At 38.8% G+C, this 14,704-nt stretch overlaps 1 protein-coding gene across 8 annotated transcripts in view; it reads right to left on the bottom strand.

The window, feature by feature from the left end:
• Positions 1-1,510: 1,510 nt before the first annotated feature.
• Positions 1,511-14,704, bottom strand: part of trdmt1 (tRNA aspartic acid methyltransferase 1) — a 98,576-nt gene continuing 85,382 nt past the window's right edge. For 6 of the 8 annotated variants that reach the window (XM_069914254.1, XM_069914256.1, XM_069914260.1 and 3 more), the window contains one exon: positions 3,973-4,046. Coding sequence is in view for 2 of the 8 variants with exons in the window: in XM_069914255.1 (XP_069770356.1) it covers positions 3,946-4,046 (101 nt within the window). In the remaining 6 variants the exon portion in view is untranslated. Of the gene's footprint in view, positions 4,047-14,704 lie in introns of all 8 variants that reach the window. The other 2 variants (XM_069914255.1, XM_069914261.1) reach the window with 1 other exon arrangement.

Below are 14,704 nucleotides of genomic sequence, written 5' to 3'. Positions count from 1 at the left end.
TCTCCCTTCTTTCAGTTTGACAGCAAGTGAAACACTTTATAGTTCAGATTATTATTTTCCTTTACTTCCAATACTCAATCAAGTCATATTCACAAATCCTCTGGACAGGCTGTGATTAACAAGCCATCAGCATTCTCTCTTGGCTAGCACCAACCTGTCTGGTATTCATCCTCCCTTGATCAATTCTGGCCTCTGTGCTCTGTGGAGTTTGCAGGTTCTCCCTGTTGCTGCATTGAGATTCAGTCAGATGCAGCATTTGTTTCAACATCCCAAAGATATGTTGACTATGAGGTTAATTTGCTGTTGTAAATTATCCCAATGTAAATGGATAGGAGAATCAAGGAGTGTTCAGAGGATTGTATGAGAGAAATGGTCATCAAAGATTTAGTGGGTGAATGAGATAAGCTCTCCTCCTACATCAGTAGTTCTTAACCTTTTTATTTCCACTCACATACCACTTTAAGTAATCCCTATGCCATCAGTGCTTTGTGATTCATAAGGGATTGCTTAAGGTCACTGCTCTAGACCCAAATATTTTGATTGAGAAAAACTGTCATTGGCCCATTTCCTTTGGAGTTATGAAACCGTGCACACAAGTCAATAAGGTACGATTAAAACAGTGGTTTTCAAACTTTTTCTTTCCACCCACATACCAGCTTAAGCAATGTCTTACTAATCACACAGCACCTATGGCATAGGGAATACTGATGAGTGGAAAAAGGTTGAGACCACTGTGCTACATCACAATAAAACATGAATATGAAAAATCAAACACATTCCACATTGTCCTCACCAATGGTGCCACTTTGAATGTTCAGACATTTTTACTTTCAAACTTTCCCTAGTTCTTTCAATGTTAATTCTCTTCTTGCCACAGATGGACAAAACATCAAACAATTTGTAGCAATACAGTATTTTGCTTTCTGCTTCTAGACCCAGGTAAGATGACTTTGAAAACAGTCAGATCTACGATTAACAAAATCCTGAATTCACATAGCATCCAAAGGAAGTGAAGGGTAACCAACATTTCGGGCCTGCTGAGTTCCTCCAGCATATTTGTGTATTGCACTGTTTAGTTTTTCATACATCTTGAAGACAATGGCAAAAAAAATGCTCCTCCATTCTAATTAAGAAAAGGTGGCTGGAAGACTTAAAAAGTTTTAAACATCATGGGTGTGTAATGTTTGTGCTTAGAATTTCATAAAAGTACAACTTTATAGCTTGATTGCTGCAATTTATAATATTAAAGGTCACAGTGACAGTGAATAGCTCCTTCATGAAACATCCCCTTTAATATGTGTCCTTGAAAAATATACTTCCTAGATCTTGCAAAACCTTATACTGTGCAAAGAAATTAAGTGCATATTTTATCTGAACAACAGGTGTATGTGCAGTTGTACTCTTGTCAGAGTAATAGACAAATACTTTCTGCCATCAGATTGTAAGTTTGCTGAGCACAATTTTTAAATTTCATTTTTAGAAACAGGAATCATTTAATATATACATCTAATAATATTTTAATTTTTTTATTAAACTTTATTTATTCGTTCAAAAAACAAATAGTACATAACATATACAACAATTAACCCTAAACATGAATGTAATTTATATATATATATAAAAAAAAGAAAAAAGAGAAAAGAAAAGAACCCCCCATCTTCAGCCAACTCTCCTAAAGAGAGTCATAAAGAAAAAAAGAAAAAATATTTAAAAAAATTAAGCATACATATTAAGATCTAGTCAATTTAAATTGAAATGTAAATATTCTGAATATAACAACCACTTATTAATAAAAAAACTATAATTATCATGCAAAACATGCAATTTTTTCCATTATTAAACAATATTTCATCTCATTATGCCATCTATTAATATCAATCATATTTGTATCTTTCCACGTACTAGCAATACATTTTTTTGATGCAGATAAAGCTAAATATACAAAAGCATGTTGAAACTTATCAATCCCAAACCTTTCAAAGGTTGCAAACTACCCAATAAAAACACTGTCGGATCTAAAAGTATTTTAATCTTATACAGGTAATCTAAAAACAATTGAATTTTCTTCCAAAAAGATTGTATACATGACCAAACAGCATGAAAAAAAGTTCCAACAAAATTACCACATCTAAAACACAAATCTGATTCATGAAAACCATACTTTTTTAATTTTTCAGGTGTTAAGTATAATTGATGTAAAAAAATTATAGTTAATCATTGCATAATGTGCATTTATCAATCGAGTTTCACTATCATAACAAATATCTAACCAATTATCCTCGGAAAAAATAAAACCAATCTCCGCTTCCCATCCCAAACCTTTTTATCCATACCATCCTGTAATATTTGATACATAGATGAAATATAACCCTTCTCTGGTACCTTCATAAGAAAAATCTCAAATTTAGTCATTTCAGGTAAAATCATCTCTACCAAACGTACGTTTTACCAAAGATCGAATTTGGTAATAGAGGAACAGAGTTCTTATCAACACCAAAACTGTCCCTCATCTGATTAAAAGATAAAAAATTACCCTCTTTAAAACAATCTCCCAAATTTTTCACACCTTTAAATCTCCAATGCAATAAACCGATTATGTATTGAAAAAGAAATAAGTTGATTATTATATAATGGAGTCAAAGCCGATAATTCACCCCTAGAGCCTATCATTTTATTTTTCTTAATCCATAGCTTCATTAAATGTTTTAGTATAGGCACATTATATTGCTGTAACAAATTTATATTCCATCTAAACAAGAATTGATGTATTTCAAATTCAGAAATATTTGCCATCTCATTGGCCCAACTAGGAGGCCGTACCAAATCCATCAATGAACTAATAAATTTAAGTTGGGCTGCTTCATAATAATTTTGAAAATGTGGTAAACGTAATCCCCCTAACTCATATTTCCAAGTTAATTTATTCAAAGCTACTCTCGAAAATTTACCTCTCCATAAAAACTCCCTAACCATTTTATTCAAATCTCGAAAAAAAATTATCAAATAAATACGGAATAGATTGAAACAAATATTGCATATACAGAAAAATATTCATCTTAATTGTATTTATCCTACCCAATAAATTAATAGATAAATCTTTCCATTTAATCAAATCAGTTTTAATTGTTTTTATTAATGGAACATAATTTAATTTATATAAGATTGATAATAAACATTCAGAATTATACCCAAATATTTAATTTGATCAGTCCATTTCAAATTAATAATATTCTTATAAACTGAATAATCTCCTTCACTTACCGGTAATATTTCACTTTTTTCCCAATTAACTTTATATCCAGAAAGACATCCATATTGTATTAACCATTCCTTCAAATGCAAGTGACTGAGCTGGGTTTATTAAATACACCAATACATCATCAGCAAATAAATTAATTTTATACTCCTCATCTTAAACTTTCATACTTTGTATCTGTGTATTTTGTCTTATCAACTGTGCTAAAGGTTCAATCACTAACGCAAACAAAGCTGGTGATAAAGGACAACCTTGACGAGTTGATCGAGTCAATTTAAAAGGTTCCGAAATCAAGCCATTCGTCAATACTCTAGCTACCGGTTTACTATATAAAGCCTTAATCCAACCAATAAAAATAGGACCAAACTTAAATTTCTCCAGAACTTTAAACAAAAAATTCCACTCAACTAATAATATTTTAATGAACGCATTATAAAACATGGTAAATAACAGGCTTAAGTCATAATGTACAGCTAACAATTCAGATGGAGTTATTATTCACTGATACATGCCAGAAAAGGCAACAGCGTGTCCAATATATCATAATAAATGAAATCATTAGTACTAATAAAATCAATGATCACTCCTGATAAACACCATTGTGAAACCTTTTTTGTAGAATCTATTCTTTATTGGTTAAAATAAACAAATACATATTTATAATCACATAAAAATATGGATTTTCAGCATCATTTAACCATCAACTTAATAAGCTTGGCTACCACGTGGATATTGAGGCTGTTTCCCAGCAGACGGTATCTTTGTTTCAGTGAAATTTTCTCAGGAAACCCTGCAAGGTTAATCAAAACAAATTGCACATTATAGTTAATCCCTGCTTTTTTTTTTGCATCTTGCTCATTGTTTTCTGACAAATTCAAACTCTGAATGCTGGTATTTGGATTCATACAGAAATGGTTCAATATCAACTAACTACTTTCTGTATCAACAGAAATCATTGCAACCCTTAGAAGAGAAACCAAGGTCAATTGCAGCATTCTAAGTGTCAACACCACACCTTTACAAAGATCTTTACAATGGAGAACCTTAATAAATCAAATTATTTGCATTATAATCCTCGCCAGAAGAGTGACTGTTAAATTCAAATCAAAATTGTTTTTTTCTTCTTTCATTTTCCCCAATATAATGTAACGAGAAGGTCTCTTTCCAAACCAAATTGGAAAGCTGAAGATCTAAATTTGAATTTAGGCTAACAAAAGGATAAGGGATTGCTGAACTGTTCTTAGAATTATTGCTGTTCAATCATAATAATACTTGCATAGGTCCCAGCTAAGGCCTGTCATTTAGATAGATATGTGGAACAATCCATGCAGCAAGGCTTTGAGCATTTGTTGATGGAACACATCAAAGGAATCCTCTCAGACACACTGGACCCACTTCAATTTGCTTTCAGACAGATTTGTTCCATTGATGATGCTGTACTCTTATCCTCCACTCTATCTTGTCCCATCTGGAGAACAACACCTCATTTGCCAGACTGATGTTCATTGACTTCATCTCAGACTTTAATACGATCATACCCCAGAGGTTCATGGAGAAGATGTGCTTGCTGAAAGTGAATACTCCTCTCTGTAAATGGATTTGGACTTCCTAATTGAAAGACCACAGTCTGTCCAGGTTGGCAGCAGAATACTGGTACTCTGCCCACATTTGTTCACACTGCTCCAGGGTCATCAAGTTTGCAGATACAACTGTAGTTGGCCTCATCAGTAACAACGATGACCCACACTACAGAGAAGAGGTGGAAAATTTCATGAGGTGGTGCAAGAATAACAACCAGAGTCTATAGATTATGAATTTCAGGATGACCTGGTACGACCACCCTCCATGATACTTTAGAAGTGGCCTATCCTGGTTTTATGGGCCCAGAGGACCCAAAAACCCAGCAGCAATATAAGTTCACCAATAAAAATGGCTACCTAAAAGTTGCTTTTAATTATCTTTAAACATGAAAACAGGATCAAACTTTAACTTATTACAATTAATTTAATTTAACCCCCTTCTAATTCTAATTGCATGTGTGTGTAAGTTTAGGAAAGTTCTTTGATTCACAGTCCAATCTCAGTTCTCACTCTTCCAGGTACATCAGTATCAAACAATTCTTATACTGTGCACATAATTTAACATTTATGGATCTTCACCAAGCTTTGGTACTTGAAAGGTAAATGGTTATCCCTCAGGAAGGTTCTTGTTGGTTTTCAGAGAGAGATTTGTTGCTCGTTGGACACAAACTGATTCCTTCCAATCAGCCACTTCAGTGTCTTGCTGAAGAAACTTGCCCCATCAGGGTTCTCCAGATGATAACCTCTTTCTTTCAGGTCACCATAGAGTTCCTTCTTGTTTCACTTATATCAAGTGAAATATTATACAGCCAGTCATCTCCTCTTGTATGGAGCACAAGGGCTTTGAACAGGCTAAACTAAGAACCCACAACCCATCTTCAAAATGAGGGTTTTTCCACAAGCTTGCCAGCTTGTCCTGTTCCAGTCCCAGCTACTGCTGGTGAACTGTAGAACTGCAGAACTGAATTCTCTCTCTCTCTCTCTCTCTCTCGCCTGTTTGACGCTCTCTGCTTGTAAAACCATGACCTTCCTAGAAAAGCAAACTGCATTCAGACAGACTGCGGCACTTGACCTAATCTTCCGAGTTCATTCATCTGTTGCTTTCCAAAACAATAATCCATTACTCCACACCATATCCAATTAACACCTTCTTGTGAAGTCCTTATAGGCAGTCTTCAGTTTTTTTTACAAAGGCACTCGGAGCCTGGGCTGTCTGGCTTGAGCAGAGCTCCGGTATTTTAAATGAAATCTGTTTTGGTGTTTATATCTAACTAAAAATCCCACAATCCATCTTCCAAAAACATATCTATATACAATATAAAATATAACAATCTGTCACACCTGGAAACAATATTTCCTCATTTGTCAGGAAGGCGCAGCATCACAGTGTAATGTGGCTGGTGAAGAACATCAGATCGGAGATCAATCCACAGGACCATAAGAGCACCAGAGAGGATCACTGGTATTTCCCTCCACTCCCCACCTTTGATGGCATTTACCAGAATCACTGTCTAAAGAGGGCTCAAAAAATCATTGAGGACCCCTACCTCCCCGCACACAGCATCTTTCAGCAACACCTGTCAGGAAAGAGATACAGGAGTATCAGAGCCAAAACCACTAGGTTGAGAAATAGCTTCTTCCCACAGGCAGTGAGACTGCTAAACAACTGATAAACTGCTCATACAAATCATCCCTGGTGTAACTATTTATTCAACAATAATATTTATTTCATTGAATATTTGTATAAATGCACTGAACTACTCTTTGCAGATGATGCCGCTTTAGTTGCCCATTGAGTTGCCAGCTCTTCAGTGCTTGACGTCCTGTTTTGCAGAAACTGCCAAAATGTTTGGCCTGGAAGTCAGCCTGAAAAAAACTGAGGTCCTCCATCAGCCAGCTCCCCAACATGACTACCAGCCCCCCCACATCTCCATCGGGCACACAAAACTCAAAATGGTCAACCAGTTTACCTATCTTGGCTGCACCATTTCATCGGATCCAAGGATCGACAATGAGATAGACAACAGACTCGCCAAGGCAAATAGCGCCTTTGGAAGACTACACAAAAGAGTCTGGAAAAACAACCAACTGAAAAACCTCACAAAGATTAGCGTATACAGAGCCGTTGTCATACCCACACTCCTGTTCGGCTCCGAATCATGGGTCCTCTACCGGCATCACCTACAGCTCCTAGAACGCTTCCACCAGCATTGTCTCCGCTCCATCCTCAACATTCATTGGTGTGACTTCATCTCCAACATCGAAGTACTCGAGCTGGCAGAGGCCGACAGCATCGAATCCACGCTGCTGAAGATCCAACTGCGCTGGGTGGGTCACGTCTCCAGAATGGAGGACCATCGCTTTCTCAAGATCGTGTTATATGGCGAGCTCTCCACTGGCCACCGAGACAGAGGTGCACCAAAGAAGAGGTACAAGGACTGCTTAAAGAAATCTCTTGGTGCCTGCCACATTGACCACCACCAGTGGGCTGATATCGCCTCCAACCGTGCATCTTGGCGCTTCACAGTTCGGCGGACAGCAACCTCCTTTGAAGAAGACCGCAGAGCCCACCTCACTGACAAAAGGCAAAGGAGGAAAAACCCAACACCCAACCCCAACCAACCAATTTTCCCTTGCAACCGCTGCAACCGTGTCTGCCTGTCCCGCATTGGACTTGTCAGCCACAAACAAGCCCGCAGCTGACGTGGACATTACCCCTCCATAAATCTTCGTCCGCAAAGCCAAGCTAAAGAAAGAAAAGAAGAAAGATTTGTACAACTGGATGTTAAATAAACTTGAACTTCAATTACTCTAACTCTGCTGCAGTTTCTCCAAGAATGAGGCCTTCCATTTCAGGATATCAGAGTTATTCCCCTTCTTCAGAGAATGTCATGTCCCATCTACTGCTATAAACTCTGCCCTCACTTGCATCTCCTTGATTTCCTGCTCATCTACCCTGGCACCATCCCCCCCACAGAGACAAGGACAAGATTCTCTTTGTCATTACCTACTACCACACCAGTTTTTACATCCAACAGACCATTTTCCACAATTTCCATCATCTACAAGTTCACACCAGAAGACATCTTTCCCTCCCCATTTTCTATAGGGATTGCTCCTTCTGTGATTCCCTCGCCCATTCATCCCTTTCCATCAATTGCAATTAATTGTGACTGCAAACATTTGCTCTTGTGCCTCCACTCTCAACACTATTCTGGATTCCAAATGGTCCTTCCAAGTGAAGCCACATTTTATTTGTTAAGCTGTAGGGGTTATTTATTGTATTTGGTTATCCTCCACATTAGAGAGACTGAATGCAGACTCTGAGATCACATTGTTGAGCTCTATCTGCTGCAACAGTAAGGATCTCTCAGTGGCCCACCAGTTCAAATCCACACCCCCTTGTCACACTGACATGTCTGCCCAAGGCCTTGTGTACAATGAAGTTGAGGTTATCCGTAAATTGGAGGAACATCTTCTGTCTCACAACTCTCCCTACTAGATGGCATCAAATATCAACTTCTCCAATTCCTATCAACCCCCTTCCCTGGACTTTTTGACTCATCCCTCAGCCTCCCTTCAGACAGCTCCTCACCCTCTTCCCTTCCTTCTCCTGTTTGAGAGCCATCCTTCTTAACCTTTTACATTTCCCCCCTTGTTTCTTCTTTCACCTCTTACCTTTTGGCCTGTGTTCATCCTCTTTCTTCTTCACCACCCACCCCCCCACACCTTTTTAAAATCAAACGTCTGCTTGATTTCTGGCACTGCTGAAGAAGGGCCCAGGCATGAAACGTCAAGTGGCTTTTGCTTTCCATGGATACTGCATGACCTATAGAGTTTCTCCAGCACTTTTGTATACTGAAATACATTCATATATCTGTACAGATGATCTCATCCTATAAACATAGTAAACAAGTTCCCTATCATAACACACATTGATCTATTAGCTTGTCTTGAGCAAGCATTAATCAAATAAAACTGTTTGATGCCAATCTTGTAAACCCAATGAATGCTCAGAATTATCTATACTCAGCTCAACTACTGCTGACCTGTTCCATTGTTAAAAATGTAAATGACAGTCAATCTCAAATAACCCAGAAGCTCAAAGCATCATTTCCTTATGAGCATTTGATTTATTTTCTTCACTTCATCTTTAATTTTTCACTGCAAGTTCAACTTATTTACAAAAATTTAAGATCGCTAATGCAATAAATATGGAATAAAAGGGAAAACTAAGCATGAGGGGAAGAAAACTGCCATGGACCTGAATTTTCAGCTGAATGTATTTTTTTTGCACGGTTCACCCATTCCAGCAGTATTTTGTGGAGGAGGCAAAAGAAAAGTCAATCAAGATGAGAGGATGTCACAAACTGTCTCAAGAAGAAAGGATCAAGAAAACTATGGTTCTTGTCAATGTAAATGAAAAACTTACTGAAATCTTGCTCTATCCATGAGTCAGTGAATTGGATTTTTGACTCTTATGCTAGATGCCTTTGGTTTCAAGTTCCACTCCTATGGCATGAACAAAAAAGCCTTGTTCTTTGAAGGAGGGTCAATTTGAGCTACCATTTTTTCAGAGAGCTGTGGAAACAAGTTGCTGTCAGCCCTTTTTGGGTGGATGAAAACTATTTGTGTCACTATTCTAAAGAATAAGGATGGTGGTGGAACCATCATTGTTAAAAGTTAGCCATAAAAGTTCCCACAAGAACTTTTATTCTTAGTAATCATCAATTAACTCTTTCAAATTCTTTTTACATTTTCTCAGGTTTTTTTTAATTTCAGCTACATTTGTTATCTGGACAGTTAGAAAAGCAAATTAGAATAGTGCATTTTATGGTGATGGTACCGTCTCATGAAAATCATTTAAGATCGCCTGAAAAGCAGCATTTAGAGTTCAAACTTACAATGATATTGATGGCAAGAGCAAAACACCAAAGTCAACAGATGCCGTGATTGTGGCAAAAACAACCAGAAATGCTGGTGGAACTCAGTGCATCTCACAGTGTCCATCAGAGGCAAAAATAAATCTCCAATATTTTGGACATGAGCCCTTCAAGGTGTGAGGAAAAAGCAGGTAAGCACCTGAATATAAAGGCTGGGGAAGAAGGGAGGAAAGGGCAGCAGATGTTGGGGGAAGCACAGGCCAACAGTAAAAGGTGATAATTGAATATGGATAGGAAGACAGAAGAGCAAAGGTTAGAATTGATCAGGGGAGTGAGTGGCTCTCTGAATGCAAAGCTGGAGGGAAGAAGACAGAGGGAAACCCTTGTTCACTCCTCCCTTCCTACCAATCACCCCCTTGACACCTACCCTCTGTGGCCACAAGAAATACCACATGTGCCTACTTCTTCTTCACCACCTATCGGGGCCCACAAGCAACACTTCACCTGAATCTGCAGGGATGATGTACTGCATCCGGTGCTTCTATTGTGGTCTGATGAACATCGAGAGACTGGTCGCTGACTGGGAGATTGCTTTCCCTATTTTTCCCTTGCTCTAGCTCTTTGTCTTTCCTTCTCTCTCCTTCCTCCAGCCCCTCCCTGATCAATTCTTACCTTTCCTCTCCCATCCTCTGATCCATACACAATTGTGGCCTTTTGTCTGTTAGCCCATGCTTTCCCCTACCCATCTCACCTCCCCCACACCCTTCCCCCCCCCTTTCTCTGCCAGCCTTTTTATTTAGCTGCCTGTCTGCTTTTTCCTCATACCTTGAAGAAGGGATCAGGCCCGAAATTTCAGTTATATATCTTTCTATGGGCTCTGTGAGACCTGCTGAATTCCTCCAGCATTTATGCTTTTACTGATTGCAAAACCTGAATTTTCAAAGTTAGCCATGATTAAACCATAGAGTATTGCAGGATCATTCATTAGAAATAAAGAATACAAAATTAAAGTTATATTCAATTTGCATTAAAAAAAAATCAAGTCTTGACAAGAAATATGTAATGAATTCTGGCCATTTAACTTTTGGAACGATGTAGAAGTCCTAAAGAGACCACTGGAAGAACTTATTAAATGGTTTCAAGGATGAGGAAATAGGGATTTCATTCATAAAGATAGTATGGAAAAACTGGGTTTGTTCAACTTGTAAACAGTTGAGAAGAGATCAGAGGTGAACAAGGCAATTACTGGTTCTGAAAGATTGGAGGGATTGTTCTGAGTAAGAAATTGTTGCTGGACGGTAGGGGGGGGGCATCCATCTAAAATTTTGGATACAAACTACATGTAGATTGAAAAAAAAGGTAACATTTATACTGCTTATATGGATAACGGAAATTAAATCAGTTCCTTCAAAGCGAGACAGGATGGATACTTGAGAGGATAATCTGCAGTGCCAAAGCAAAGGAGCAAGTGAATGAGACTGTCGAGATGACTCAATCAGAAGGCAGGATAGACTTGATGGGGCAACAGGCACCAATTCTGATATTGCTTCTCTGTGAAATACAGGTACTCCCTGACTTACTACCATAATTTGGACTGAAGGATAGTTGTACCTTGAAATGGACATGTCAGAATTTTGCCCGCTTGTGTGGAATACCAAAAGTCTTAAAACAAACTTTTTAAAAATCATTTATTTTTCATCATAGATTTGATGATAACAACTTAAAACTTCCTGAATTTGTTGATCAACCTTGGCGTATCTTTTCATATTCTGGTCTATGCTTACGTTTATCAGCCGGTATCCCAGGATCCATAGGCTGGGTGCAACCATCTTGATTCCTGTGCACATGTTCCAGTCTTCGGTTGGCGCGAAAGCTGTGCGTTCATGTACTTGAGTTTGGATGGCGCATGCACAAGAGTTGTGTACTAACGATATTGAATTTGTGCCCTTATCTCACGCATGCGCCAAATAAACTCCAATACGCGAACCCATTGCACACGTACCAACTGAAGACTCGTGCATGCATACAGGAATCAAGATGGCTGCATCCAGCCTACGGACCCCAACGAACAAGTACACATATTTTGGCTCTTGAATGTCCTGTGTGTATTAGTTCATCAAATACAACATAATGCATGTAAATTTTATATTTTTTCTTTAATTTTGAAAAAAATTTTCATTCGTATGTACAGATGGCCGCAAGTCGCATTGGTTGCAAGTCAGGGAGTACCTGTAGCTTGGAGACATACTGCTGTAAATAGCAGTGGTGTCCAGTCTCTTTGCAGTGATGATTACCAAAATTTCAAAAGTAGACTTTTTCCCATTTTTGTTAAAACATGAGCAGCTTTTATCATATCTCAGGGAATAACTGTATGTTGATTGTCCAATAGATATATTCATATTTTTGTTTAAAGGAGTTGCATTCTATCTTCTTTAAAGAGAAATTGTTGATCAACCATCTCTGCCCTTAGCAGAGGATGAGCCAATTCATAGAGCATTACAGCACTGCATAACGTCCGTTCGGGCAACATCCGATCGCATCTACATCTGTGGTCCCATAAGATTATAATAGAGTTCAGAAATCCCAATCAGAGAACAGGACATAGCGAACGTAACTGGATGCAGCGAATGCAACAGCTTCATGCACTCAACACGTGTATCTCACGTCTCTTGTATACAAAGTGATTGCGCTGCCAAGCGTATAATGGTACAGTACATATTTAACCTATAATACATAGGTCTTTATAGCATAATAAATGCCTATGTTACTGGCTATGTACTTTCTATCATGATTTTAATGTGAACTTCCCCTATTTTGACTCGTTCGCAGCAGCATTCAATCTCCTGTATCGCTCATCTCTTGAGGGTTGTAGCATTATCTCTGTGTAATTTTCTTTCAAAAATATTACCGTGAAGTGCATCATGGATCCCCAGTACAGCAAAACCAGTGCTAGTGAGAGTAGTAACGGGATAAAAGGAGAAGAATAGAGATTTGGAAGTGAAACAAAAGGTTATTAAACACGAAGGTGGAAAATCAGTGAATGTTATTGCTCGTGATTTAGGCATGTTACACTCGACAATCACGAAGATCCTCAAAAACTAAAAAAAATTCTCCAAGCTGTGAATGAATTGGCTCCACTGAAAGCTATAAAGCTAACACAAAAGCAGAGGGACCTGTATCAGGATTAATAGAGCTGTTATCAACATGGTAAACAACAATCTGAATCTAGACATAGATGATGAAGACAATGAAGAACTCTTAGAAGTGGTTCCTGAGGAACTAAAAAATGATGAGTTGCTGGAGCTAGAACAAGAGCAAATAACTGAAGAAGCAGCAAGGGAAGCAGAAGAGGTTCATTGTTAAGGGGTTAGCCAAATTCTTTGCAGACCTTAACAACTTGCTGAAGTGTGCTGAAGAGAAGGACCCAGACACTGAATGTTTTTCAATGATAGAGAGGAATGTTCATGCAGTGTTTGCTGCATATAAAGAAATTTATGAAGAAAAACCAAATGAGGCAAACAACACTGGACACATTCCTGAAGAAGACAACACCTCCCCAAGAGGAGTCTTAGCCAGGTCTTTCAGGCATTACAGGCACTGGCGCATTAAGCATTAGGCTGAGTAGACAGAAGCCTGGGGGCCTGGAAAGTAAGGGGGCCCGTCACAACCACTGGTACACCAATGTAACCACTTGTCAATATGGGCTCACATTAGTGCTGGGTCCACCCATCAATCAAGGCACCAAAATGCCAAACCAGACTCAGGAAACCCGGGGGCTTGATCTTTTAAAAAGTGACTTGGGTGAACATCACAGAATACCAAACAGCGCAGCAGCCAGTTTCATAGCTGCCAGAAATACCCATAAACCCCATTGCAAGAATGAACCTTACCTCCACTGAAGGAGCCGAGGGCACAGTCATAAAGGAGCCCATGCGGTGTTCTCCAACACCCCAACTCTGTGCAGGTGAAGCCAGTGATCATGGGCCAGAGTCGGCACTGCACTATTGCCGGGGTGATGTGCACGGTGGTTTCTGGGATCTGGCAGCGGTGGCATGAAGATTTGCAGCATGTTCGGGCGGTGGGGGGGGGGCTCTGAAATACCGGTGCCCAACCTATCACCTGAAGTAATACGTAAACAACAGGAGGGATGCATGGCTGGTGGTGTCTGACCAGTAGCCAGTACTGCTACATATGAGAGGCCAGTATCAAGTGGCACCTGGGTGGCCAGGCCCTCGCTGGGGAGTGAGGATCATCAGGGGTGGAAAGGTAGACCAGGCCTGTGGCAAAGCAAGGTCAGGGCAGGCTTACTAAACCTCAGCCCAGGGCCAGGGTGGGTAGTTAATCCACTACTGATATTTTATCATTATTGGTTACAGTTCATCAATGGAGGTTATTTGACCTGAAACTCTTCCAGTGAAATACTATAAGGAACTTGAGAACAGTGATGTGGATGAATCTGATTCTCTTCGTTTAATCGTGCGTGAGATAGGCCAAGAAGTCGTTTACATAAAAGTTTAAAAAGTGAAAAAAAATTAAAATGTTTAGTGTAAGTTTAGTATCTTGTACAGTACAGAACTGTATCAGAAACAACCTCCAACTCACCCAACACTGTTAGCCCTGCAAGCTCCAATTGTGGTAAATAGAAATTACATCTTAGACTATGTATACAGTATTGTACAGTATTAACCTACTTAACCCATATATTATCTTGCCAGATACTGTACACATACAGCCAATGTATCTTGGCTACTTAGTTGGTATAGGTACACTACAGTATACCAAATGTTCTTTGCACACATCCAAATCGCAATGTCCTATTTCACAGTACGTATTATAGATGTTAAGCGACACATGACTGTATAAGAAATGATATCAATATTGTTAATCCATATATCAAAGGTTACAGTGTGCCCTGCATCATAAATTAAAAGAGTAGGTTTACCAGTTATTTCAGTTTCAGTATATTCACTTATTAATAGTCAACA

This window comes from Narcine bancroftii, chromosome 1 (genome assembly GCF_036971445.1).
Source record: "Narcine bancroftii isolate sNarBan1 chromosome 1, sNarBan1.hap1, whole genome shotgun sequence".
Classification (NCBI taxonomy): Eukaryota; Metazoa; Chordata; class Chondrichthyes; order Torpediniformes; family Narcinidae; genus Narcine; species Narcine bancroftii.
The sequence above is the reverse complement of the archived record's forward strand: the minus strand, read 5'-3'. Positions and strand labels throughout refer to the sequence as shown.